The sequence below is a fragment of the Crinia signifera genome, chromosome 2, assembly GCF_055691185.1.
Source record: "Crinia signifera chromosome 2, ASM5569118v1, whole genome shotgun sequence".
NCBI lineage: Eukaryota > Metazoa > Chordata > Amphibia > Anura > Myobatrachidae > Crinia > Crinia signifera.
In genome coordinates this window covers 264,825,011-264,850,967 of record NC_139218.1, presented here as the reverse complement: position 1 = coordinate 264,850,967, position 25,957 = coordinate 264,825,011, and the positions used below count along the sequence as shown (strand labels likewise).

Below are 25,957 nucleotides of genomic sequence, written 5' to 3'. Positions count from 1 at the left end.
CATTACGCCGCACACTGTGATGACAATTACACATTACGCCGCACACTGTGATGACAATTACACATTACGCCGCACACTGTGATGACAATTACACATTACGCCGCACACTGTGATGACAATTACACATTACGCCGCACACCGTGATGACAATTACACATTATGATGCCCGTTACACCCCACACTGTGATGGCAATTACACAAAACTCTCCACACCGTAATGCCTATTACACATTATGCCCCACACGCCGCTGCCGCACAACTCATGCCGTTTACTAATATGCCCCCACAGTGCCACACATATGCCCCCACAGTGCCACACATATGCCCATACAGTGCCAGATACGCCCCCACAGTGCCACATATATATGCCCCCAGTGCCAAATATGCCCCCAATGCCACACATATGCCCCCGCAGTAACACACATATGCCCCCCACAGTGTCACACATATATGCCCCCACAGTGCCACACATGCCCATACAGTGCCAGATATGCCACCACAGTGCCACACATATGCCCATACAGTGCCACATATATATGCCCCCACAGTGCCAGATGTGCCAGATATGCCCCCACAGTGCCACACATATGCCCATACAGTGCCACATATATATGCCCCCACAGTGCCAAATATGCCCATAGTGCCACAGATGTGTCCCCAGTGCCACACATATGCCCCCACAGTGCCACATATATATGCCCCCACAGTGCCAAATATTCCCATTGTGCCACGGATGTGTCCCCAGTGCCACACATATGCCCCCACAGTGACACATATATGCCCCCACAGTGCCAGCAGCACAACTTACTGTTTCTCTGTGTCTCCCCCTCCAGTCCCCCGCTGGTGCTGTTGGTGCTGCTGCTTTCACTGTGTCCCTGAGCCGTCAGCCATTCATATCTCGCGGGCTGGCTCCTGATTGGCTGCCAGCCCGCGAGCTCCTATGATTGGCTGACAGCCTAATGACACAGTGAGCGAGGGGAAGGAGAGCGTCGCGCGATGCGCTCCCCTCCCCTCGGAAATCACTCACGCTGGCTGTGCCTGCTCTGTTCGTTGCGGAGTAGCGGACAGGGAGAGGGGGGCGGAGGCGGCGACGGCGGAGGCGGCGACGGGCGGGCGTCAATGGGGTGAGCTCAGCTGCCGGCCGGGCGCCCCGGCTGTTTAAAAGAGGTGGGCAGCGACGGCGGAGGCGGCGACGGGCGGGCGTCAATGGGGTGAGCTCAGCTGCCGGCCGGGCGTCCCGGCTGTTTAAAAGAGGTGGACAAGCCGTGCGGCGCCCCGGGCTGCTGCACGGCTTGTCCGCCTGTAGAAACGGCCCTGTGTTGAACTCTGGGTAAAGTGCTGAGAGCTCTTCAGTTACATACTCGCAATCAATCTGTGCAGCATCAAGGCAACAGGAAGGTGCAAGCAGCAACAAGCGTTAGCTGCTGTTTCAGGGTGTAGGGATCATCGACAATGCTGGGCAACCCTACGGGGTCTGTAAGTGCTCCTATTTGGTTATAGTGTCACTTTATCTGAGTACTTTCACATTGTGTTTTATTTTACCTGCCATGTCACATACTGTGCTTGAAAAATGTCAGACAGAAGCTGATTGGTTGTTTGTTTATCACGCTCCATTTTATCACTTTTGAAGCTTAGTGCATCTGACTTCTAGTATGATTGAACGATGTTGTTCAAAATCCACGTTGTGTGACGTACCTTTAGCCTCTCTCGCAGGCTGTCTCGCTCTGTGGTCATGCGGCGAAAATCTGACATGGCTCTGTCACGCTCACTCTCCACACGCCTTAAGATGTTTTGAGTTGTTAGACTGGTTTTGGGGGTCTTTGGGGATCGCATGAGTTCTCTTCTAAGATGGGTTATTTCCTGTTGAGCCTAACAAATATTAAGAACAACATGAATAACATATATAACAAGAGAAAAACATATGGTGTGCATTAACACACAGTAATGAATTCCTTTATGTTATATAATTTGTACATAATATGTTTCTCACACATAACTAATAGTCCCCCTTAATGTCTCTCAGGCTGCGTTTACTATGTGTACTTTGTGCCTTAAGAGATTTACATGGTCTTCCAATGAGTATAACATAAGTACATATAACTAGCAGTCCAGTGATTAGTATCTTTAGTAATGTCTTACAGGCAGTATTGTTCTTTGAAAATGACACTCATGATGATTTCTATATTTAGCATAATGTATTCCCTACTGCAGGGGTTCCCAAACTTTTTCGAATCACGGCGCCCTATAGTTTCAGAATTTTATCCACGGCACCCTTAGGCCAAAAGTTTGATGATGAAAAATTTAAGAAATTGTTAAGGTATAATTATGTAGTGGGGGACAATATTTGTTTCTATTCCGTACACATATTTTAAGATCGGCAGCCACAATCACTGGTTTTGCCTATTATGTTGATTGTAACTAATTTGAATTGGTCCTTGACCACCAACCTGAGGCACCCCAGTAAGGGTCTCAAGGCACCCCAGGGTGCCACGGCACACAGTTTGGGAACCACTGCCCTACTGTAAGTATTAGAAGTAACTAATAGGTCTTATAATCATAAACATTACATCAATTTACAATAGTAATTTGTACAAGTCTCATTAGTTTACAGTACAAGATGCATTTTCCTTAGTTATAAGAAAACAGAACTTAAAGAATTAGTGATATCCATTTATGTACAGTATATCTCATTTGTTTCCCTTCTATTTACTTACTTTGTAGATCATCAAGGATGAAATACCTTCAGTGAAGAGCCTGTGAATAGTGACCATTATTTCCAAATAAAATCTATTGAAGCAACCAGGGATCTCTACTGTAGCCATCAGTGATACAAAATAAATGTATTGCATCTCAAATTATTATATTCTAGCTGCATCTAGGAAGACGGCCTAGCAAATGTGTCCCAGTATCCCAAGCACATTAGACAATGTGGGTTGGCATTATATAGCATTGTATAGCCCGGCAGTGGGTAAGCCAGTGTTCGCAATGTTGATGCCAGCATCCCAACTACCACCAGGAGACCAGCGTCAGGATCCTGCCATCAATGAGGATGCGAGCGCCAGAATTATGACTGCGTGGATGCCAAACGTAGGTATGTGAGGCAGGTTAGGGCAGGAAAGGGGTGTTTAGGTTTATCCACTATGGGGAGATGCAAGTTTAGTCTGTGGGGGGAAAGTTTAGGGTTAGTTGCAGGGAAGGCGCGTTAGGATGAGGGGGAGTGAAAGGTAAGTATATCCATGGCACCTGTCGGGATTCCATCCTATGAATGGATGCAAACATCTCCACCACAAGTCATCCGTATGTATCCAACATATAGGGTCCTATTCATCATCATCAGAAGCTTAACTAATGGTGACAACTTCTCCAAAATGCAGCAGTCCCCACAATACCCGACAATGCCACCATAGTGTTATTTAAACTTTCAGTTTTTAGCAGTCCCATCAGACTCCTAATACTGAATGGGCTCGTCACTTAAAACATGCATATGGATAATGAAAAATAGGCCCCTATAGTCCCATTCATATACAAAATATAGAACCTGACAGACTGTATATGCTCCAAGAAATGTCACTGCAAAATATATTGGCAGCTATGCTGAAGATGCCAGTTACAGTCACTGTTCTCAGGGGATTTCTTACCAACACATTGCTCTGTCCAGAAAGATTCCAGAATCCTAAACAGTAATTTTTGATCATTCTTATAAAATAACTTGATTCTATCCCATTAAAGGGGAAATTTACTAAACTAAATTCGTAAAAATTTGTATTTTCATAGTAAAATACGATTTTTTCGGGGCGTATTCGTATTTGTGGCATTTACTATGCCAAAAATAAGATTTTTCGTATTCGTATTGATGGGACATTCGTATTTGTATTTACAATTACAAATGAATACACCATCGATAGAATATGACAGGAATCACCATTAAAGAATGGTGATTCCTAATTTACTAAGTGGCCGTATTAAAAATACGGCCGCTAATTAGAGTAAAACGGTTGCGAATTGCCGGCCAAATACGCCAGGAAAATACACTTTATTTTCCTGGCGTATTTGGCAGAAGCCTGCACGGATCAGTCAGATCCGTCCAGGCTTCAGTGTAAAAAAAAAATAGAAAAATAAATAAATAAATAAAACGGCGTGGGTCTTCCCCCCCCCACGGCCGTGACCAGCACTAGGCTGAAAGAGCTGTGCTGGTAATAAAAAAATCAGAAACCGGCCAAATAGGGGTTCCCCGATTTTTTAAAACCAGCCCCAGGCTCCAGGGCCGGGGCTGGTTCCCAAAATACGGGAGACAAAATGAGTAGGGGTCCCCCGTATTTTAAGAACCAGCCAGCAGGGTAATGCCACAGCCGGGGGGACACTTATTATATAAGGTCCCGCAGCCAAAGCATTATCCCTACCGACCAGTCAGCCTGGCCAGAGGTCCTGGGGGGAGTGGGGACCCCCCCAATAAAGGGGTCCCCCCCTCCAGGACTTACCTGGCCAAGCTGAAGCCTGGTGCTGTCCCCGGTGACCCCGGACTGTGGCTACCGGGCTGATTAAAGTGTACAAAAATAGAAAAAACTATTGTTTAATACTGTGGAACTATGAGTCCCAGCAAGCCTCCCCCAACATGCGGGGCATTAAAGGGCCCGCTGGCAATTGTAGTTCCACAGTATTAAAAATAGTAAAATAAACACATTGACACACATTATAAATAAATCTTTATTTTATCCATAGCCCACACATACTGATACTTACCTATCTTGCCGGTGACTTGGGGGTCCGGTGTCCTGGTCCGGGGGTCTGGGGGTCCGGTGTCCAACTAAATACATAGGGGAACCTGTGGAAGGAAATTATACTTACAAGTGTCCTATGGCGAATATCTGTTCTCTTCAATCCAGCAGTAGTCCAGGGGTCTTGGCAAGAAAATTAAATGGCTACCCGAACCAAGAAGGCCTGAGCAGTGTAAACGGCTTGTGTACATTGTGCGGTTCCGCCCCCGAATACCGCTATTGGCCAGCTTGCGGCCTAGCGGCTCCTGATTGCCCGCTAGGCGCCGCAAGCCAGCCAATTAGTATCTGACTGCTTTGTAAATTACCCTCCGGAACACTAATTTGCATACGGCCGAAACAGCCGTATGCATTCGTATTCATTCGTATTAACAAAACGAATACGAAATATTGTTCTTCGTAAATTTCCCCCTAAGTGTTAAAATATAAATTCATTATTTATTTACTTATTTATTTATTTATATAATTGGTTACCCTCTCATAAAGCACATTGGTTTTGTCCCGCTCTGATGTTAGGACTTTGACGTTAGCCTGGATTTCCGCCATATGGCGCTCGTACTTTGCAAGCATGTCCTGGAGCTCATCTCGTTCCCGAATGCTTCTCTTCCCGTCGGAATCAACCTGTAAAAAGCATCATACATATATACAAATTGCACACAAAGCACAAACAATGATCGTTGATATATGATAAAAATCCATGTAACTGAGTCAAATAATTCTATTTTTCCATATTATTTTTTAACTTCAGTAATCTCACCTGAATTCATTAACTAGAGTTCCATGCAATTTTGCAAGATAAATTAATTCAGCTTCATACGCTGAAGTGCGGAAATCGCTATTCAGGGATTTCCGCACTTCTATGCATTTACGCACGTGGCAGCATGCATGTATGAGCACTTTAACTGCGGTTGCATTCTGGAAAATGCGTCTGCAGTATAAGGACCGACGAGGGGAAGTGATGACCCGGCATCTGCGAATACCAGAATATAACACCATCACATTGAATTATAGCAGGCAGGCATGACACAGCAATGCCACATAACCCACTCAGTACAGCTTTGTTAAAAATCACTATATCAAAAATGGCAACATTCCCAAATTTAAAAGGTGTGAAGTACTCCAAGACACTGCACAGAATGATAGCAAAGTGCTTGATAGTGCAGTGTATGCTCACCCGGGAAGGACTACGCCTTGGACTACAACTTCGACCTCGAAGCATTTTCCTCAGGTGTTCTGTTTCCCTCTTGTAGTGATCTCTTTCTGCCTCCAGACTTTTAACAAATGAGTCCAATTTGGAGGGACAAGTAGTCTTATTCTTCTCACTTGCTAGTAGGCTCTTTTTCTCTGGTGAATTGAGAGAAAATGTTCATTGTATGATATGGTGTATGCTTAAATGGTTCATCTTACTTTGGAGTACTGTGCCAGGTATGTAGTGAAGTTGCCGACCGACAGAATACTGATTAACAGAGTCCCCACAACCAATTGCAGATGGAAAATATATCTACATATACGCAACACAACAATCAAAACACTGTCAACATCAAAATAAAACATAGGAAGAAAACACCGGCACAACCACAATGCCGACAGACAAAGTAATGACACAAATAATACAGAATACAGGTTACTTATATGTAAAGGTGACCATACACGCACCGATTATCGAATGTGTTTTGTACTTTTTAAGTACAAAACGCGTCTTATGTACAATAATCGTGGTGTGTTTATGGGCGTTTGCGATGCGATGCGACGCAATGCGCGTTCCCGGGAGCCCGATATTGTATGTCCAAAAAAGTATGTGCAGCACGTACTTTTTAGACTACATCTGAAAATTAACAGTACAAACATGGGTTAATCGCATCGCACGCATCAATATACACATCGCATTGCATTATGGCAGGAAAATTGTATAGAACCATTGTACAGTCAAAAACGCATAGTACAGTGCGTGTATGGTCACCATTAGTTGGGCGCCCACTAAGCTATTTGCTTAGTTTTCCGCGTCCCTTCGCAGGGCTCGCTGCGCTTGCCACGCTTCGGGCTCGGTGGCTCGCTGCACTTGCCACACTATATAAAATCAACTCCATGCCGACATGGATAGTGGGGGTATGAGCGTACTAACTATAGTGGGCACCCAACTAACATATAAGTACCGAATACCGTTTTTTTGTGATTTTTGTTTTATCAGAAACTGACTTGTTCATACTTTACCATCCCAGTGGGATGGGCATAGAGGGAAAGAATAATAGCGTACTTGAAGCATGGGGGATAAGGTGCCCATACACGTACCAATTACCCGGTACTTTTTGTACTAAAATAGCATTGCATCGCATGCACAGCGATGCTATTTTAGCACAAAAAGTTGGGCAATCAGTACGTGTATGGGCACCTTAAGGTACACGTATACAGTGTCCATGTTGACATTATAACTGTGTCGGTTTTTTAACATGTTCGGCATTGTGATTAGGGATGCCAATCCCGGGGCATTTTTTCAATCCCGGATTCCGGGATTGAAAAATGCTCAATCCCGGGATTCTCGGGATCCCGGGATTGGCATCCCTAAAAGAAAAACACACCCTGTCCACCCCTATATGGGCGGGCAGGTGCGTGGCAGCCGGGAGCGGGGCAGAGCAGCGCTGCGGGGGTGCAGATTTACTTACAGGCTGGCGGGAGCGGGGCAGACAGCGGCGCTGCGGTGATGCTTGCCTGCGTCCGGGCAGGTAGCGGCGGCACCAGAAGCAGGAGGGGAGGCTAGGAGTCGGCCGGGAGCGGTCCTCTGTAGCAGGACGCTGGCCTGCGCAGTGTGACGGTCAGAGGTCACGCTGCGCAGGCCGCACGCCGGGGTCGGGAACAGCCGGGCAGCTTCTGAGCGGGTGCTCAGAAGCTGCCCGGCATTAGACTGCGCATGCGCAGTCTAATCCCAAAATCCCGGGATTGGATACTCCAATCCTGGGATTGAAATCCCGGACATTTTGGGGCCAAATCCCGGGATCCCGCCGATCCCGATCCCGGGATTGGCCACCCTAATTGTGATCATGTCCATATATGGACTGTAGGCATTTTAAACAGTCAGTATTATGTATGTGTGGGAATAATGACCATAGGTATTTACACACTGCTGGTTACACATGTTGATTGGACAGAGCAAGCACGCAATAGTGACAAGATGCTGAATCCTCTGTGTGTGTACTTTGTGGAGACAGCTAAGTCCGGAGTGACAGCTCAACATCGGCAACTGGAAGGTGGAGTTTCCCCTGAGCAGGTAGTCATAGCCCCAGCTGCGGCATGAGCCAGACTGAATTTAGAGGTAAATGGCAGCAGTTAGGGTGGGAAGTAAAAAGAGTCCTGGATCATCGTTTACTGGTGAGGGGGAGATGTATGAGGCCTTGGAGTGAGATAAAATGGGAGTAGTTGGCTCACCAATCAGCTCTGTCATTTATCTAGCACAGACTTTGCAATGAGAGAACTATTTCACTATATCTTGCTCTAAGGCTTGTAAAATTCTCCCCCTTAATCAGAGGGGCCCCACTCTTGCAGGTCTTACAGAATTTTTTATACACTGCATGGACAACTCGTATTGTGGTGGTGCAGTGTAAACAGTTGTCACTTTAGCATAACGCCAAAGAACTGGGCAGCTCCCAACTTGCTTGGGCTGCAATCATACAGTCTTCTCTGACTATCACTGGGCTGTCTATAGGTGTTATTCCACTCTTGGGGGGATCTCTGCTGCCAGCGGTAAACCATTATCTCTCTCCACCCTCCGGGGGCTCCAAACTCTCCTCCCTCACACTTCACCTGCTTTACCACATGTGGCCTGTGCCTCCTGAGAACAAGTATGATCCAGGATTTGCTTCATATTCAGCAAAACATTTTCATATAATGACTGTAATGATTAAGGAAATGTTATATTTGTCATATCTGTAGTTATTCTATAATAACAATATTGCACATATATTTAATAAATCACCATTTTTCTCCATTTTTTCTATTTTCTTGCTCAGTCTGTTGTTATCTTCTTGCAGTTTATCAAACAGAAGACTGATAGTTCTTTTTTCCTGACTTTTTTCTTCCAGTTCCATTAAAGCTTTTTGTAAATGTTCCTTCGCATTGTCAGCGTCCTGATTTTAAGGCAAGAAAAAGAACTGCTTTAGTATTGTAAACACAAATGGCCAAAGTAATGGCCTCCATGCGAGATGCTGGGTGACCTTGGAGATTTTTTTAAAGGGGCAATCATTTACAAGGAAAAACCATGCCTTGTAAATGATTGACTATTTAAAGAAAACTCTGAGTTCAGCCAGCACCCTCCACATTTCGCTGAACTCGAAGGCTATTACATTTGGCCAAAAATTACTATAAAAAACATTAAACAGAGTTCTGGCAGTGACACTTTATCAATATAAACAGATGCTTAGACGATTTTGAATCTAAAGGATGTGAAGTTCAAAGGGGAAAATTGTTGAGTATATCCCTCTAAGAGGAAATGGTCTACTGCAGTGGTTTCAAACTTGGGGCCTTATTCTGATCGGTGCGGCCGGATCCGAATATGCGGCCAGGACCGTGCGTGCGAAACCCCGCCTTCCATACGGATCGCCAACTCCGACCGCACGTGTATTTTTCATGGAATACGCCTCCTCCATCTCAGGGAACCTCCCCCATCATTCGATGGTCGCAGACCATCGAATGCAGGACCGAGTGGTCCACCAGCTCCCGCAACCTCAGACCACACAGACATTTTTCCGTGCAAAAGCAGGGATCTGGGCGGGCAGCTGACATCCGGCGATGTCATATGTCCGCCCCCTACACGTGCGTCACGACTGCATTACCATACGTACGCCCAGCGTTTGCATGGGAACGCCCATGAAACGCGGGGCGTATGCATATGGTAATGAGCCCAAATAGCCCTTCCCACCCCTCTCCACCCCCTGTTCGGAGTGTTCACATTTCATGCGGGATTTGGCCGTACGCCCCGCTCGCACATGCGCAGAGACGCCTCTGCACATGCGCAGAGACTCCTCTGCACATGCGCAGACACAAAACATCGGCGGCACGAACGCACGCGGATATTACCGCACCAACCAGAATAAGGGCCTTGGTCCTTGAGACCCCACAGAGTTCCAGCTTTCCAAGTCACCTGACAGGTGCACTCATTACTGACTGACAGGTTGGAAGAGATCCACAGGTGGAGCTAATTATTTTACTGATTCTGTGAGGAGACCTGCAAAACATGCACTGTGTGAGGACTGACTTTGAGAACCTGTGGTCTAGTGTGTATGAGACTTTACATTTGTTAAACCTGTCTATGGCCAGAGAAATCCACATGTACTGTAAATACAGCAAATAGCAATTAATATAATTACAGTGGTTCTCAAAAAGGTCACTTATCCCTGGTCACCCAGCAGGTGCACTGATCTACTTATTACTCAATGACGCATTTTAAAAGATCCACAGGTGGAGCTAAGGCAGGATGCATTGCACCTTACATTTTGCATGCTATACATCCCATGACTCTTCACAAGCATAATGGTGTTTACTAATGCCTTATACTAGAAGAAAATCACAAAGGACAACTCTCGCGGTAGAGCTGTCCTTTGCGATAGAAGGACTTACAGGTTTAGATAGGGGTGATGGGAGGAATCCAATTGCATCCCTATCAGGGGGCAACATGAAAAGAAGCCCATAGGCAAAAAGATAGAAACTGACACCCCTTAAAACCTTAAAAACTCAGGTAGACCTTTTTGTATGTCAACCATTTTCATGGCGACCTTAAAATTTTCACTTGCCCTTTTTTTCCACATCATGTTGGCCTTTTGTCAACATTATAACTGTTGACCTAATTAACCAAATCCCTAGGTGCAAGAGTGCCATCAGGAAACAGGCATATCTTTACATAATGTGTATCATCCAGTTATGTCCCTTCAGCCAGAAATGGATACTATGAATAACAATTCACCATCACCAATTGGTGCATGTGCTCGGCACAAGAATCTGCCAGATCCAATCCGGCTTGTGGAGGAAACAGATCATGCAAATGTGCACTATAGCAAAAGCTGGAAAGGTTAGATCATGGGTCTTCAAACTGTGTCCCTCCAGATGTTGTGGAACTACATGTCCCAGCATGCACTGACAGTTTTGGCATGCTCTTATAGGAAAAAATGTGGCAATGCATGTTGGAACATGTAGTTTCACAACATCTGGAGGGACACAGTTTGAAGACCCATGGGTTAGATCATGAGAATCCCAGAGAGGAGGCAATAAGCTGCAGTTCGGGGGGTGGAGCGGATGATGATGTCATTAAGCCCCACCCCTATTGAGCCAAACTCCATTGTTTGTGGCGTTATGGAAAGAGAGCGGGGTAAAATTATGCAATCTGTGTCATTTAAGCCCAGTCCCTTCCCCAACTGCAGTGAACACAGGGAAATGCGAGGTAGTGGGTGGGAGGTCCAGAGGTCAGGGGAAAATGTGGGGCCCTTGCGAACCTTTCCGGGGGGCTGGGAGGCGGAACCGGCTTTTCGGAGGCTTTAGGGCATTCTGGGAGGATGGGCAAGTATGGGTTAGATGATACACAGGATAATACTACAGTAAAAGTAATTGCAGTGGGCTATAAAATATTTTGAAGCATGGGCTATTTTTTTTTTACTTTATGCACATCATTTGACCTCATTTACTAGCCACAAAAGCACTGCTACTGTATAATATGGTACATTCACAAGCAGTTATTAACATCACCCACTGATGTTAGTGTAATTACTCACTGATGTTATGGCTTTGATTGTGAGCTCCAAGTTTTCAATATTTTTTTGTTGTCGTTGAACTTCATTCTGAAAGTAAGAAAGTGACAATACTGGATTACAATAGGAATGCTTTACTAGAAACAGTGTGCGTAATTATTTAATGTTTATATTGTTTTCTGTTAGGTGAAACAACACAATCTACAATAACAGATAATTATACTTTTTATTATTATTATCCTTTATTTATATGGTGCCATAAGGGATCCACAGCACCCAATTACAGAGTACATACACATAGCTGCATCAGCACACGGCACTGAAATAAGTATCAGCGTGGCAGAACACTGCAGGATTTGGTGCCATCAAAGATGGTTTAAGTAAGAGATAGAAAAGCAGGCGAGGGTCCTGCTCGTGAGAGTCTACATTCTAAAGAGGAGGGGCAGACAGACAGGGGGTAACACAGATGGAGTAGACAGTGAGCATGGAACATAGGGTTAAGGTGAGATTTGTCTGGGTTTGGTAAAGATATGGGTCTTGAGAGCCTGTTTGAAGTTGTTAGAGAGGTAAAGAGACTGAGGGTGAGAGGTAGAGAATTCCAGAGAAAAGGAGCAGCATGTGAACAGTCTTGAAGGTTTGAGTGGGAGGAAGTACTCAGTAGGTAGAACAGGGGTTATGCATTAGCAGACAGAGGATGAGCGGGAGTGTAAAGGAAGATAAGGCCAGAGATATAAATGGGAAATGAGTGGGTGAGGGCTTTGTAAGTGAGTGTGAGAAGATTTAATTGGATTCTGAAAGGAAATGGTAGCCAGTGAAGGGCTTGTAGAAGAGGGGAGCAATGTTCCCTCTAATTTTACAAAGGCTGTGTGTGGCAAAATATATTGACTGTGCAACTTTGGAAGGAAATGTACATTTTTGTGCGTCACATAACGTATACAGGCCTAGGTTTCGAGTTCTGTTGAGTTAATAAAGCAATTTGAATGTTTATAGACTTCACACACCACACATATAGGCTATAGCAGTGATTTTCAACCTTATTGAACTCGTGGCACACTAAACAAGATTTTAATCTTTGTGCGCTCAGTTTTAATGTCTGTGCGCGGGCTCGGCGAGTTGTGTGCGCGCGCACACGCGCACAGCTTAGAGGGAACACTGGAGGGGAGGTGGATGTAGAGCGTTTGTGAGCCAGCTGTAGCAATGAGTATAAGATTGGCGCTAAAAGACATTTGTCACTGATGTCATATAGGATGAGATTACAGTAGTCCAGTCTGGAGATGACAAGAGGTTTTTTTTAGATGAAAATGGACGGTTTGCTTGAGGTGCTGAATATGTGGTTTGAAGTAGAGGGAATAGCCAAGGATTTTGATAATGATATTGAGGGAGGTGAGATTGTGGGGGAGGGTAGGAAGGTGATCAGCTCAGTCTTAATATGGGTGCACACTGGGCGACATATCGTCAACATTATGGATGATATTGTATATATCCTCCAGTGTGTACAGTCAATATCATTAAGGATGCGCACAATGATCCGATGTTAATCATCTGTATACTGTATCTCAATCATTTTTTGGGACGGAATCTGCAAATCAAGGATACTACCATGCTGGATTTCCTCTCCCCCAGATACAGGCATTAGGGAAATGTGGAACTGCACCAAAAGTCCACTGATGTTTGGGCCTCTTAAAGCTAGTTGTTTTTCTTTGAAATTAAGCACAATCCAATGTACACATTGCTGCACACAGCACTAGGGCTCCGACTTATGGGTAGGGGGCTAGGAGGTCAAAAGCCCTGGCTGCTGGATCTGAAACCCATACGTGCATGCACGATGGTTGGAGACGGAGCTGAGCCAAATTGCTGAATTGCCACGTGTGTCGAAACCTCTAGTTTCAGCCCTGATAATACATAACTAAGGCTGATATTGTTAATATGGTTTAGAGGGTCAGTAATATGGACTAATCCCCTTTATTTGTCACAGGGGGCATAACAGCCATAACATGTAATAGGTGCAGAAATGATTTCCCATAAACTCAGGAAGATAAGTGGTGAATGGCATGTTTTATTGAGCAATAACAATTCTTACTGATTTTTTTGGGGTAGGGGTAGGACAGGTGCCATGTAAGAGGTATGAATTTTTTCAGAATCTAATAACATGAATGAAAAGAAAAAAATGACCAATGTTTTATCCCTATACATTTCAAAGGGATATCATGTACAGCATTATTATTCACTTGTTAACTAGTTATGAGTTACTATCAGGCTCAAGTTGAAAACAGCTGTGTAAGTTAAAGCAAATAACAGGGTGGACAAGTGGGACATTAATAGAATAGACAGATTAAAACTCATCCAGCTGATGAAGCCGCCGAGTAAGAGAGGCGGAGAAACGCGTACTTGGAGCCCGCTCTAGCCGCATAGAGAACCAGCCGATTGGTCATCCAGACATTCAGTCTGATTGTACTATACCTTGGATTACAAATATCCCAGTGGGGATCTGGACACTGTGGGAAACAAGCACCTGGAGCCGATCCTCCCCCAACAGGGAGTGAGCTATTACAGCAGCATTTATAGGCTCAGATATAGGACTTGGTGACCTGCACCCAGTACAGCACAAAGTGCTGACTACAAGGAGGACTGGTAACTATTTGCTCATAAACAAACGTATGTTATTGCCTCATATATATGCAGATACAAGCCTCATAGCCAGCCCATGCCTTATATGTTTTATGTTGTATGTTATGTATGTCCATTTTGAGTGTAATAATGTGTATGTAATGTGTAATTTTTAAAATGTATTATTTGACACCCAAGTAAAAATCTTTTGTATTTTCCTATACAAGACTGGGTTTCTAATTATTGAGTGTGGCAGCGCTACTGAGTGGGGATATCATCTCCACACACTCCATAGTTCATATGTCTCATACCTTTACTGTAAAGGAATGCTCAGATCAGTACTCTAAAATTATTTTTGAAATGCCAGATCCAAAGTGAGCAATTTAACAATACAGCAGACACCACTGATCACCAGGGCCGGCTCTACCATTAGGCAGCTTTAGGCAGATGCCTATGGTGTCAGGCTCTGGGGGGCGCCACTAAGTCTGCCTATCAAAAATGAAGGATGTCTATGAGGATCCTTGATGTACTTAATGCAGGTAGTGGCTGCACAACTTCTAAGACCTCACCTCCGTACTTTCCCTTGAGGCATATTTCCCTACTTTTCTGCCCCCTTCTCCTTGTACTCTGTTGTGGGCATAGGCACCGACTCTGTGGGTGCGCCGGGGCCTGAGCACCCACCGAAAATGTTCAGCACCCATGGGCTGCCCAAACCCCACCCAGGAGTGTGGCCAAGGTGCACACCGCAAATTATACCAAGTCCGACCCCCGGAACTCGCTGCGCTGTGCCTACCAGTGTGCTGCACGGCAAGTCCTCCTGTCCCTGTGTTTCCTCCGGCTCCATGACTCCTGCTCGGCTGTGATAAGCCACGGCCAGGCAGCGCAGAAGTCTGCCCCTGTACTCGACCCTCCTCCCTCAACAGTGTCAGCAGTCCCAAGCATATAACGTGCTGTCACATTCTTGGAGGAGGTGCGAGGCTAAGGAGAAAGAGGGAGCCACAATATATATATATATATACTACCTAGCTACAGTGCTCAGTGCTGGCTGCCTGAGGCAAGGTGTGTTTTTTAGTGTGAGACAGTGTGACACAAATCAAGCATTGGGCATTAAGAGTAATCGTTGATGGGGGGTCTCACTAAAGAAATCTAATATATGTAATTGGATAATTTTGTGGTCATGCCTCTTCCCCATGAAGCCACTCCCCTATAATTTTGGCTGGAGCACCCACCAGCAAAAGCATAAATCGGCACCTATGGTTGTGGGTTGCAAAGAGGGGCCTCTATGAAAAGCACGGGACTTGCCCACCTTCCCGAGGTGGGGCTGGGAGAACCACCCAATTTTTTGTGGAGCCTCCCTGCCATTCCAGAATGTTTGTCAAGTATGCCTTAAGGGGTTGAAAAGTGGGTATTGGTGGCAGTATGGGGGAGGGGGGGGGTGCAGTAAGTTGAAGTTTTGCCTAGGGTGCTGTGAAGGAAGACATCCTTGTTGTACTCAATGCAGGTGGCAGCTGCAGAACTTCTAAAACGCCACCTCTACACTTTCACTTGAGGGTCTGGAAAGTTGGTATTGGAGGCAGTGTGGGGCTGTGGGGGAGCAGTAGGTTGAACTTTTGCCTAGGGTGCCAGGAACGCTCACGCTCACAGTATGTTAGGTACTTGTGTAGTTTCACGGCGTAGGCTTAGCTACATTGTCAGTGTAGCCCAACGGCTGCCTAGCATAGCCAGCGTAGTGACTCCGCGGCGGCCCTGCGTAGTGTCGCCGTCAGGCAGCTAGTCACTGTACTGTCCCCCCGGGAGCTGCAGCTCTGTCCCCGAAGTCCCTGGCAAGCCTAGTGAGCGCCTCTCACACAGCGATGGTAACTGTAATGTAATCCCCTGCGCTGGCGGACGCCGGCGGAGAGGGGATCATGCGGGTGCCGGTGGAGAGGCACTCCATCTGTCTGAGAAGCAGAAGCTTACCTGATGTGTATTCCGCGTCTGCTCGCCACGCTTCGGGCTCGGTGGCTTGCTGCGCTCGCCACACTTTATACAATCAACTCTGACTGGATAGTGGGGGTGTGAAAAAGTCAGGAGGACGCGTACCGCGTCCCCTCGTGGGGCTCGCTACGCTCACCACTCTTTTGGGTTGGTGTGGATAGTGGGGGTGTTTCAGAAACATATTCACACCTGTCATGTCAGGCAGGTTAAAATGGTTAATGGTTCCCACACAATGTAATAAGCGCTGACTGACTACGCTAACTACGTAACGCTGGCTGACTACGCTAACTACGTAAGCTCCAGCTAGCCGCGAATGGGCGGGAACAGGGCGCTGATACTGACAGGGACGCCTGGCTGGCTACTTAACTACTTAACTGACCGCGGGAACACGCTCTATTGACTACGCTAACTACTTAAACAAGCCGTGGGAACACTACGCTGATTCTGACAGGGACGCTATGCTAATTACGTAACTGGCGCCATAAAACTAGTAAGCCCACTTGAAGCAAATGCTTTCAAAGCATGGTCCAACGGCACGCTGTTCTCACCGTAGGTGGTCCCGGCGGGTGATCGTGGTCTGCAACAGTGCTCCGGAAGGCCGGTAGGAGGTTGCCTGGTTGATTATTGTTCAAAACTTGTGGTACCCAGCCAGGGCCAGCACCAGCCACTGGAGGGCGGCATTCTGGACCAGCTCCCTTGGAACCAGGTAAGCGTCGCCTCCCCCCCATCTGCCCATACATACAGATAGTAGCGCACATGTGCGAGGCCAAACAGCAACAAAAATCAGCAATTACTGTTTTCGCAATCCACTTGCAACTTGACTCACAGGAAGCCGACTTTTGGTAAAGGACACCGGACGTTTTCTGGGAGTGTCAGAAAAATACAGGCATGCCCAGGCATTTTCAGGGAGGGTGTGTGACATCAACTTTGGCCTCAATCAGCCTGTTAAGCTGTGGAAGAGTTGTGGAAAGGTCCGTTTTTAGCACAATTGCAAAGACTGGCGAGTGAGTTGTGAATGGATTTGCAGATGTCATGCGATTAGCAATTTATTTGCAGACTTTCACGGGGCGGGATTTCCCTCTGTCTGGGTGGCAACTATCTGAATGCAGAGCTCTGCCATTTCACAGAGCAGCAATCAGGTCTGAATCAGGCCCTAGTTTTCTCACCTTGATAACACTTGATAGGACAAGTTACGGTACTTGTGTATTATCACTGCGCCCGATTTCATCTAAATCGCATCCGATATCGTATCCGATTTATCGGCCGATTTGATCTGTGATGCGATTTTGCGTCCGATTTTTTGTCGATTTTCAGCCATTTCCTGCTGATTTGCATGTTATTCCATCCTTGCACACCCCCAGGTACTATGCGATGGTATGCGATGTGATTTTCGGGAAAATGCCCCTGATTGTACAATTAAATATTGCATAGCAACGCATGCCAGCAAGTGGCATGCAATGCGATGTGATTCGCAATGTTAAATGCACCCCCATTGTTAACTCCACCCCCACTATCAACGCCAACCCGAAGCGTGGCGAGCGCAGCGAGCCCGCGAGGGGACGCGGATTACTTTACATGTATTCCGCGTCCGCTCGCCTCGCTGCGCTCGCCACACTATCTAAAATCAACTCCACGCCGACGTGGATAGTGGGGGTATGAAAAGGTCAGAGGACGCGTACCGCCGCCCGTCGCGGGCTCGCTATGCTCGCCACGCTTCGGGTTGGCGTTGATAGTGGGGGTGGCGTTTACAATGGCGGTGCATTTAACATTGTAAGCACCCATCAGGGTGATTGTACAATTACAAATCGAATCGCTTCACATGCATCACATGCCACTATATTACATGCGATGCACTATGATGGAAATCGGGGGTGTGCAAGATGTGCAATGATGGAACAGCATGCAAATCGGCCGGAAAAAGTTTAAAAAAAAAATCGATCGAAAATCGGCCGCAAAATTTTCCAATGCGATTTGCAGCCGATTTTGTGGGCGCCGTGATAATACACAAGTACCTAGAGTGTAGATGTTATTAGCAGTGTGACAGCCAGTACATATTAATCAAACAATTTACCACTGTGTCAGAATACAGAATGAATGCAGTCATAGAATGCATGCTCAGAGGAAGTGTTCTTCTGGTTTGTTTCTGTATTTTTTGTTTTGTTTTGTTTTTTATGATGGCAAAGAACATTGTTTGGCTATGATACAAAATGCTGAAAATACAAATTACACACATTACAAAGTAATACAATGGCCCTTATTCTGATCGGTGCGGATATTCCCGAATTCTTACGGTGCGGCCCGCACGCCACGGTGTTCTGCCGCGTGCGGCCATCGTCCGTAGAAACGCCCACGTGTCCTCCGCATTCGGACGGACTCACTCTTTAAGAACAGGGCGTGTTTACGGACGACATACAAACCATGCGTGTGCGGGAGAAACACTCCGATTCTGCACGGTATTACAGAGTATTACAGAGTATGCACGGGAATACCGCATCCGAACGGGAGCCAAGCGGTGCTACCGCACGTAAGCGGTGTATTTACGCCAAAAAACCCACTATTATGTCTATTCTGCAATACATCACATGACCCACTTATTCAATTACCTATCCTCATACAAAAATGCATATTTGGAATTGGAATCAATTAGATGCCAATATATCCTTACAAGCATGCCTAACACATGCATTGCACACATTAACCCTTACAGCAATTGAAGCAGCAATGGTTTCAATTAAAGCACTGACAAGCGTCCTATTAGTGAGTAATGAGTAAAGGAGTCGATTCTATTGGGTTCAGGTGTTAATGCTTGTAGTCATTAGGCGGTCCGTTCGCCTACCGCAGGAACGAGTGGTGTCCGCAAAGCAATAGTAGCCTTTTGGACACCGCACATTTCTATCGGTTTTGGTCGCGTGCATTCGGAGTGCTATCCGAATGTACGCCCCCCAACATAAGTGTACTCCCCCGTGTCCGCCCATGTTTCCTCCCAGTTTTTCCCACTTTGAAACTACGCCCATGTGTCATTCCGCATGACGCCCATAATACGCCCATATTTCCCGACTGATTGCGGTGAACAGTTTTGTACGGGATTTGCCCGAACAGGTACGGAGTCAAGGCGTGGCACATGCGCGTTGCGTTCTCCACGCATGCGCAGACGCCGTAAAGACGCGATCCGAAAGTATGCGGAAAAGTACGCGTCAATCAGAATAAGGGCCATTGTTATTAGTGCAATACTGTACTAGTACAATATGCAGTACTATCTGTGACTGAGAGATTTTGCTACATGTGAAACACTGCATAGAGCTAATCAGATAACAATGATTCCATAAGGCTGGTCTGTAACAGAAACAACGACTATTGGCAGTATTCAATGAACATAAACGGCCCTCCCTGTCCAAGTATTCAATGCCGCAGGGGCTCGCTGCCCCTGGCGGCGAATCTTAACCCCTGGGAGCCGGGGGACGGCGGCAGGCAGGGAGATGGAAGTCTCCCTGCCTGCCCCAGAATGTATGTGGAGGGGAGGAGGGCTCCCCGGGACCCGGGGCAGCACAAGCTGCCCCCCCCCCCCCGGAGAGCCAGCAGGCGACCGGGTATTCACTGCTCCTGATCATGCATATGTAATGATCAGGAGCAGTGAATATAGGAATATCTAATAAGTGGCTCTCGGCTCCCGGCCCCCTGCTGGCTGTTATGTGTAAAATAAATAAATAATTTTTTTAATGAAATAAAAGCACATGAATAAAAATAGCATGCCCCTTCACATAATAAACTTCCTGATTTTTGACACCAAATGTAAAAAACAACAACTTTATTTTAAAAGTTCACATTCCACTTCACCATGAAAAGATGGCGATTTGCTACACGGTGACACACGGCGAAAATCACTTAGAAAGACGATGAAAAGTGCACATTGAATAGGGTGATTCACTTTCTGACACAAAAAAATCACCTTCCAACGCGAAAATAGCACAAATTCACCATGAAACATGGCAAATTGGCCTCATTGAATACTGCCTATGAATTACAGTTTGGTGAATGACCTATTATACAAGCCAATTGGGGTATGAGCCAATTTATTTCTCCTACTGATATGTCAAATATAATCTAATTAGATTAAAACGGATTGTATTTTGTTTGTATAAAATGGGCCAAACAGAAGCATTGATCAATTTGACATGGCTAAGGTTGACACTGGGAAGTCAAAACGTCGACATGAGTTTGGAGTGAGAATAGAATAGTGTACCAAGCGTAGCGAGGCACCGTGCCCGAAGAATGGTGAGCACATCGAGCTATGCGAGGGGACATGGTGCACCAATACGCTGTCCATGTTGACCATTTCGGCATTTGGGCTACACGTGAAAACTCATGTTGACCTTTTGGCTGTCGACTTCCTTTGTCGACCTTTTCACCATGTCGACTTTAGCCATGTCAACCTTTTTCATGTGTTGACCAGTGGTTGACCCAATGCATGTCAACCTTAATTTGGTCGACCCATACCTAATCTAGGCAGGTGTGGCAGTGGAGATGATCCCTTACATTAATACTCTATTGGGCCATTTCTCCATTCTGCCATTGACTGGGTCAGATGATCAGCAATATCCAACATGTTGGGAAATCTCGATGTGCCAGTTGATCAGAATTGGCATGAATAACTTGAAGTATTTTTCTAGGAACCTTGTAAAGATTGCAGAACCAATGACCCTTGTTATGGCTTTCAGGTGAGATGTATCAAAATGTCTAAAAAGGAGAAGTGGCAACCAATAATCTTGTAGCTATCTTTTACAAAGTATGCTCTATGAAATTATAGTTACAAGGTGAACAAGCACAAATAAGAGTTAGCTGCTGTGCCTGGTTTCAACAGGGCAATGGTTTGCTAGTGTGAATATTTGACCCCTTTTTTAACCCCTTAGGAGTCAAATTTGGAAACATTTCTGCCTAGTGGGTGGCTGCAAATAACAGTCACAGTTTCCAGACCAACCAGCAGCACACGTTCCAGGTCACATTTTCTAGAGCACAATGATGATGCATTGTAAATGGCAGGTGGGCATCTGGCCACATCACTCCTGAAACAAAGCAACCAATTACAAAGCAACAGCAAATCTATTGACCAAAACTTTTAATTTGATATATGATGTGCCCTGCTCAGACACTCAGACCTGTTTTCTAGATATATCTGAAAAGTTACACATTTTCAAAAATAAATAACAATTTAAAGAAAAACATTAAATTAAAAATGCAAACCTTTTCTTCTTCTAGCTCTTGCTCTGCAGCATGCAGAACCTGTTGCTTCTCGTTCTCTAGCTGCTCTGCTAACTTGTCTATTTCTGTGAGTTCTAGGCAGAGTTGCTCATTTTTCCTAGTCAAGGTGTCCACATGATTGCTTACAGCCTCTTTGCTCTCTGTGAGGAATAAAATCTGGTGTTCCAGCCCCCGATTTGTATTTTGAAGTTCATCTATCTGCAGGAGAGAAAATTCATATCAATTACATGGCATAATATTTACACAAGCAAACGGGTGATTTATAGCAAGCCCATTGGTGGGGTGAACATCTCCAATAGCCGATATATCTAAACATATCTGGCTGTATGTCCGGCTGGTCCACCAAGCGCCTGTACATCTGCTGCAGGTACTGATATCACATCTGTATGGGAAAATTTGAATGCCCACCCAGCTGGATGTCCTGACTGACACATCAAGTGGCCGATCAGTGAGTGTATATACTCTCCATTACACAGAGGTTTGGATGCTTCTTCTTCTGCATAATCGGCTCTGATTTTCTGCTCTATGAGCGCTAGATGTTCCGGCCGCCATCATCCAAAGATGGCGGCCGGAACATCTAGCGCTCTTAGAGCAGAAAATCAGAGCCGATTATGCAGAAGAAGAAGCATCCAAACCTCCGTGTAATGGAGAGTATATACAGAATCGGAGAAATTGTAAAAGAAGGGAGAAGAACTGCCTATATTGAGCTGCGTATGTAAGATGTATTCCGGAAGCGGAAGTGAGGTGGAACGCAACCGGAAGTGACTGCTGGAACACAGTGCACTTCCGGTAGCGGCAGAATTTGCGGGAATCGCCCGAAATCTTCATTGGATGTTTGTCAGTAAGAAAGGGGTATAAAACACCCCTCCCAGAACAGGCACTTTATACAGCCTGAGGAAGGAGAAGCATTCTCCGAAACGCGTTGCTGCTAAACTTGCCAGTGCACTTGCACTTTTTGGCACCTGGACACTTTTTGAAAGGACGCACTTGCACTTTCTCCTGGGACCCTTACCCTCAAGCCTTCTGCGGTGGTGCCGCAGGTCTTATTGCTTTTAAGAGAAAGCCCACCGCAACCATCAACTAGGGTGAGGTCAAACATCTGATATATTGTTCCCAGTGTTTTAGAAAAGTGTCCATGTGTATTATGTATGTATTTTAATATGCAAATAAATGTTGTTTTTAAAGTTTGAACAACTCACATTTTATTTATGAATGTGCGCCAAGCTATCCCATCATTTCCACTATTCAAGTATACAGTCTATGGGGGACGGTATCCCTCCTATGGGAATATAGCAGGCTGCTAATTCATAATTTATGTGCATTGATCACAAGTAAATATTTTAAAAGTGTACCCACTGTACCGTTAAACCCTATTGTTTGAAAATGGCTTCAAATCTGAAGATATTGCCACTGTTCAGTGTTGTTTCCAGTGATGTTATACAGGGCATTAAGGAGTAGATGCAGGGCTATTTTTCAGTAGGCTCCAGCAGGAACTGAGGCCCTTATTCTAGTTCACTCTTCCTGACAAAATATTTCTTAGATGGACAAAACCATGTGCACTGCAGGTGAGGCAGGTGTTACTTGTGCAGAGATAACTAGATTTGGGTGGGGTTTTACACCTGCCTCACCTGCAGTGCACATGGTTTTGTCCATCTAAGAAATATTTTGTCAGAAAAAGTGAACTAGAATAAGGGCCACAGTTCCTGCTGGAGCCTGCACAAAAATAGCCCTGAGTAGATGTATTAAGCTCGGTGAAGTGATAAAGTGTCTGGTTATTTATCACCGGCCAATCAGCTCCTAACTGTAAAGTTACAGGCTTGGTTTGAAAAATTACAAAAAACAGACACATTATCACTTCACCGTGCTTAATAAATCTACCCCTAAGTGCTGGTTGCTTGGTACTCAATCGCTATCCTCTTAATCTCTCTCCAAGGCTTAGTAAATATACTGACATGTTAAATTGTCCCCCAACAAAACTAACCATACCATTAGTGTGCGTATAAACTAAACAACGGTAGAGACTGATGCAGATGGGCAAATATTCTCTTATTGAGAGAGATGTACTAAGCCTTGAAACGTGATAAAATGGAGTGATAATACACCAACCAAACAGCTCATAGGTATCATTGGTACTTGTGTATTATCTGGGCGCCCGATATATCGCATCGCATGCCACTAGTTAAGGCATGCGATGCAATTGTACCCGATTTTGAGCCTTTCCCGGGAGGAGTGTACAATAATATACAATATTAAAATAAAATTAATATCGCGTCGCATCGCATGCCTTAACTAGTGGCATGCGATGCGACACGATTATACCCGATATTACATTGTACAGGCACCCTGATGCCTGATTACAATGTTAACTGCCTCCCCAGACCCAAATTTTAAGTGTACACCCACCCTGATGGGTGATTACTATGTGAACTGCCCCCCCCCCCATTGTTAACGCCACCCCAGTATCAACGCCAACCCGCAGCGTGGCGAGCGCGGCGAGCCCGCGAGGGACGGCGGTACGCGTCCTCCGACCTTTTCAAACCCCCCACTATCCACGTCGGCGTGGAGTTGATTTTATATAGTGTGGCGAGCGGTCGCGTACTACTTCACATGTATTCCGCGTCCCCTCGCGGGGCTCGCTTCGGGCTGCGCTCGCCACACTATATTAAAATCAACTCCACGCCGACGTGGATAGTGGGGGGTTTGAAAAGGTCGGAGGACGCGTACCGCTGCGCTCGCCACGCTTTGGGTTGGCGTTGATAGTGGGGTGGCGTTAACAATGGGGGGCATTTAACATAGGAATCAGGCATCTGGGTGCCTGTGCAATTAAAAATCGTGTCCAATCGCGTCGCATCGCATGCGATATGATTGTATGCGATGCGATCCAACGCAATTTTTTAACGTGCGATGAAAAAAATCGGGCGCCCAGATAATACACAAGTACCGGATCTTTCTTCAGACCCAATCTGAAACATGACAGTTAGGAGCTTACTGGTTGCTACTTTGTCACTCTCTATTTGATCACTTTTCAAGTTTAGTTCATCTGGCCCATTATGTTTACGCCATACAAATAGCTGATAATAAATAAATGAGTACCAGCTGGTCAGCTACGAACTTCTGTGTAACAGGACATGTTTATAAAAAATGACAGTTAGGGGCTGATTGGTGTATGTAATGTGTGTGTGTGTGTGTATATATATATTTATTCATTCTCATATAGTACCTGTACAAGAATGTTTACTAGCCAGAGTTTTTTTTTTTTTACTAACGGAAGTCTCTGCCAAGCTTACTATCCCCATGGTAACCCAAGCCTCAATCACAAGGGCTGTGCTCAGTGCAGCACTCTGTTATGAATGGCATACCTGAGACCTCTGGTTACAGTTTTCAGTACATTGCTTCTACCAGACCGTGCACAGTTTCACTACACACTGTATGTCCTTACACACTACATTCCCTATTATGTAAAGAAAATACTGTAGCTGCGCAATGTGTGTGCAGTGCAGTAGCAAAAAGGAGAGAGGGTCATAACAGTAAAGAAACAGATGAACCCATTTAAGTTAAAATCACTGATATAGTAAATACCTTAATCTGCAATTCTGCGATTCTCTTGTGTTTGCCTGCCATGGCTCACTAATGAGCTGCAGCCAGCACCAGCTCCTGCTTGTGTATGTTTGAAAAGCAGAGTCTGCCTTCTTTTCTCTTGCCACCTTCTATTCAGAGGTACCCTACTCCCGCACTTTTCCTTCCCTTCCCTCCTCAATGCCTCTGTTGTCAGAGTAATTGGCTGCAGTAAACAGTACATCTAACACATGCTCCACCCACAGCCAAAACTTGGAGATAAGTACCAATAAGTTCCTGTCATTTTTCAGGCAGAGGGGGAGATGTATTATACCCCTTTTACACCAAAAACCCTGGTCGGACCCTGGTCTTTGAATGCTGGAGTATCCAGGGTCTGACCCTGCTTTATACCCCATTTACACAGCACTTTGACCTGGGTCGGACCTGGGTCTGCACCATTTACACTGAACCTGGGTCAGCCCTGCCTTAAATAATATTTTATATATATATTTATAGAAAAATATATATATATATAGAAATATATATATATATATATATATATATATATATAGAAATATATAATATATAGAAATATTATATATATATATATATATATATATATATATATATATATATATATATATATATATATATCAGGGCTGACCCAGGTTAAGTGTTTTTTTTTTTTTTTTTTTAAGGTGCTGGGGGTGCCGGAGGGTACCTGTCCTGCCTGCTGTGCTTGGTGTACCTGGGGGTACCGGGGTGCTGGGGGGTGCAAGGGGTGCTGAAGGTACCTGTCCTGTCTGCGGTCGGATCTCAGCGGAGAAGATGATGTGCGCCGTTGCTGTACCACCCCCCCCCTCCCCGGCAGACGGTCCCTGCGGCGTGCGGCGTGTCAGTGGCGGGGGTCCCTCTGGCGCATGGGAACTAGTACTAGTTCCTATGCGCTGGAGGGACCGCCGATACTGACACTCCATACGCCGCAGGGACCGGCTGCCGGATGCGGGGGGGGGGGGGTGATACAGCAGCGGCGCACATCATCTTCTCCGCTGAGATCCGACC

General features: G+C 45.6%; 1 protein-coding gene across 1 annotated transcript in view; it reads right to left on the bottom strand.

Annotated features, from left to right (window-relative positions):
- The window catches only part of TSGA10 (testis specific 10), a 76,057-nt gene extending 50,799 nt beyond the window's left edge, over positions 1-25,258 (bottom strand). The window contains exons 1-7 of the mRNA XM_083168529.1: positions 24,920-25,258; positions 21,323-21,538; positions 11,525-11,590; positions 8,740-8,890; positions 5,947-6,116; positions 5,247-5,393; positions 1,696-1,869 (exon numbers count right to left, since the gene is read on the bottom strand). Of these exons, the coding sequence (XP_083024655.1) occupies positions 1,696-1,869; positions 5,247-5,393; positions 5,947-6,116; positions 8,740-8,890; positions 11,525-11,590; positions 21,323-21,538; positions 24,920-24,961 (966 nt within the window). The 5' untranslated portion in view covers positions 24,962-25,258. The remainder of the gene's footprint in view (positions 1-1,695; positions 1,870-5,246; positions 5,394-5,946; positions 6,117-8,739; positions 8,891-11,524; positions 11,591-21,322; positions 21,539-24,919) is intronic.
- Positions 25,259-25,957: the final 699 nt, after the last annotated feature.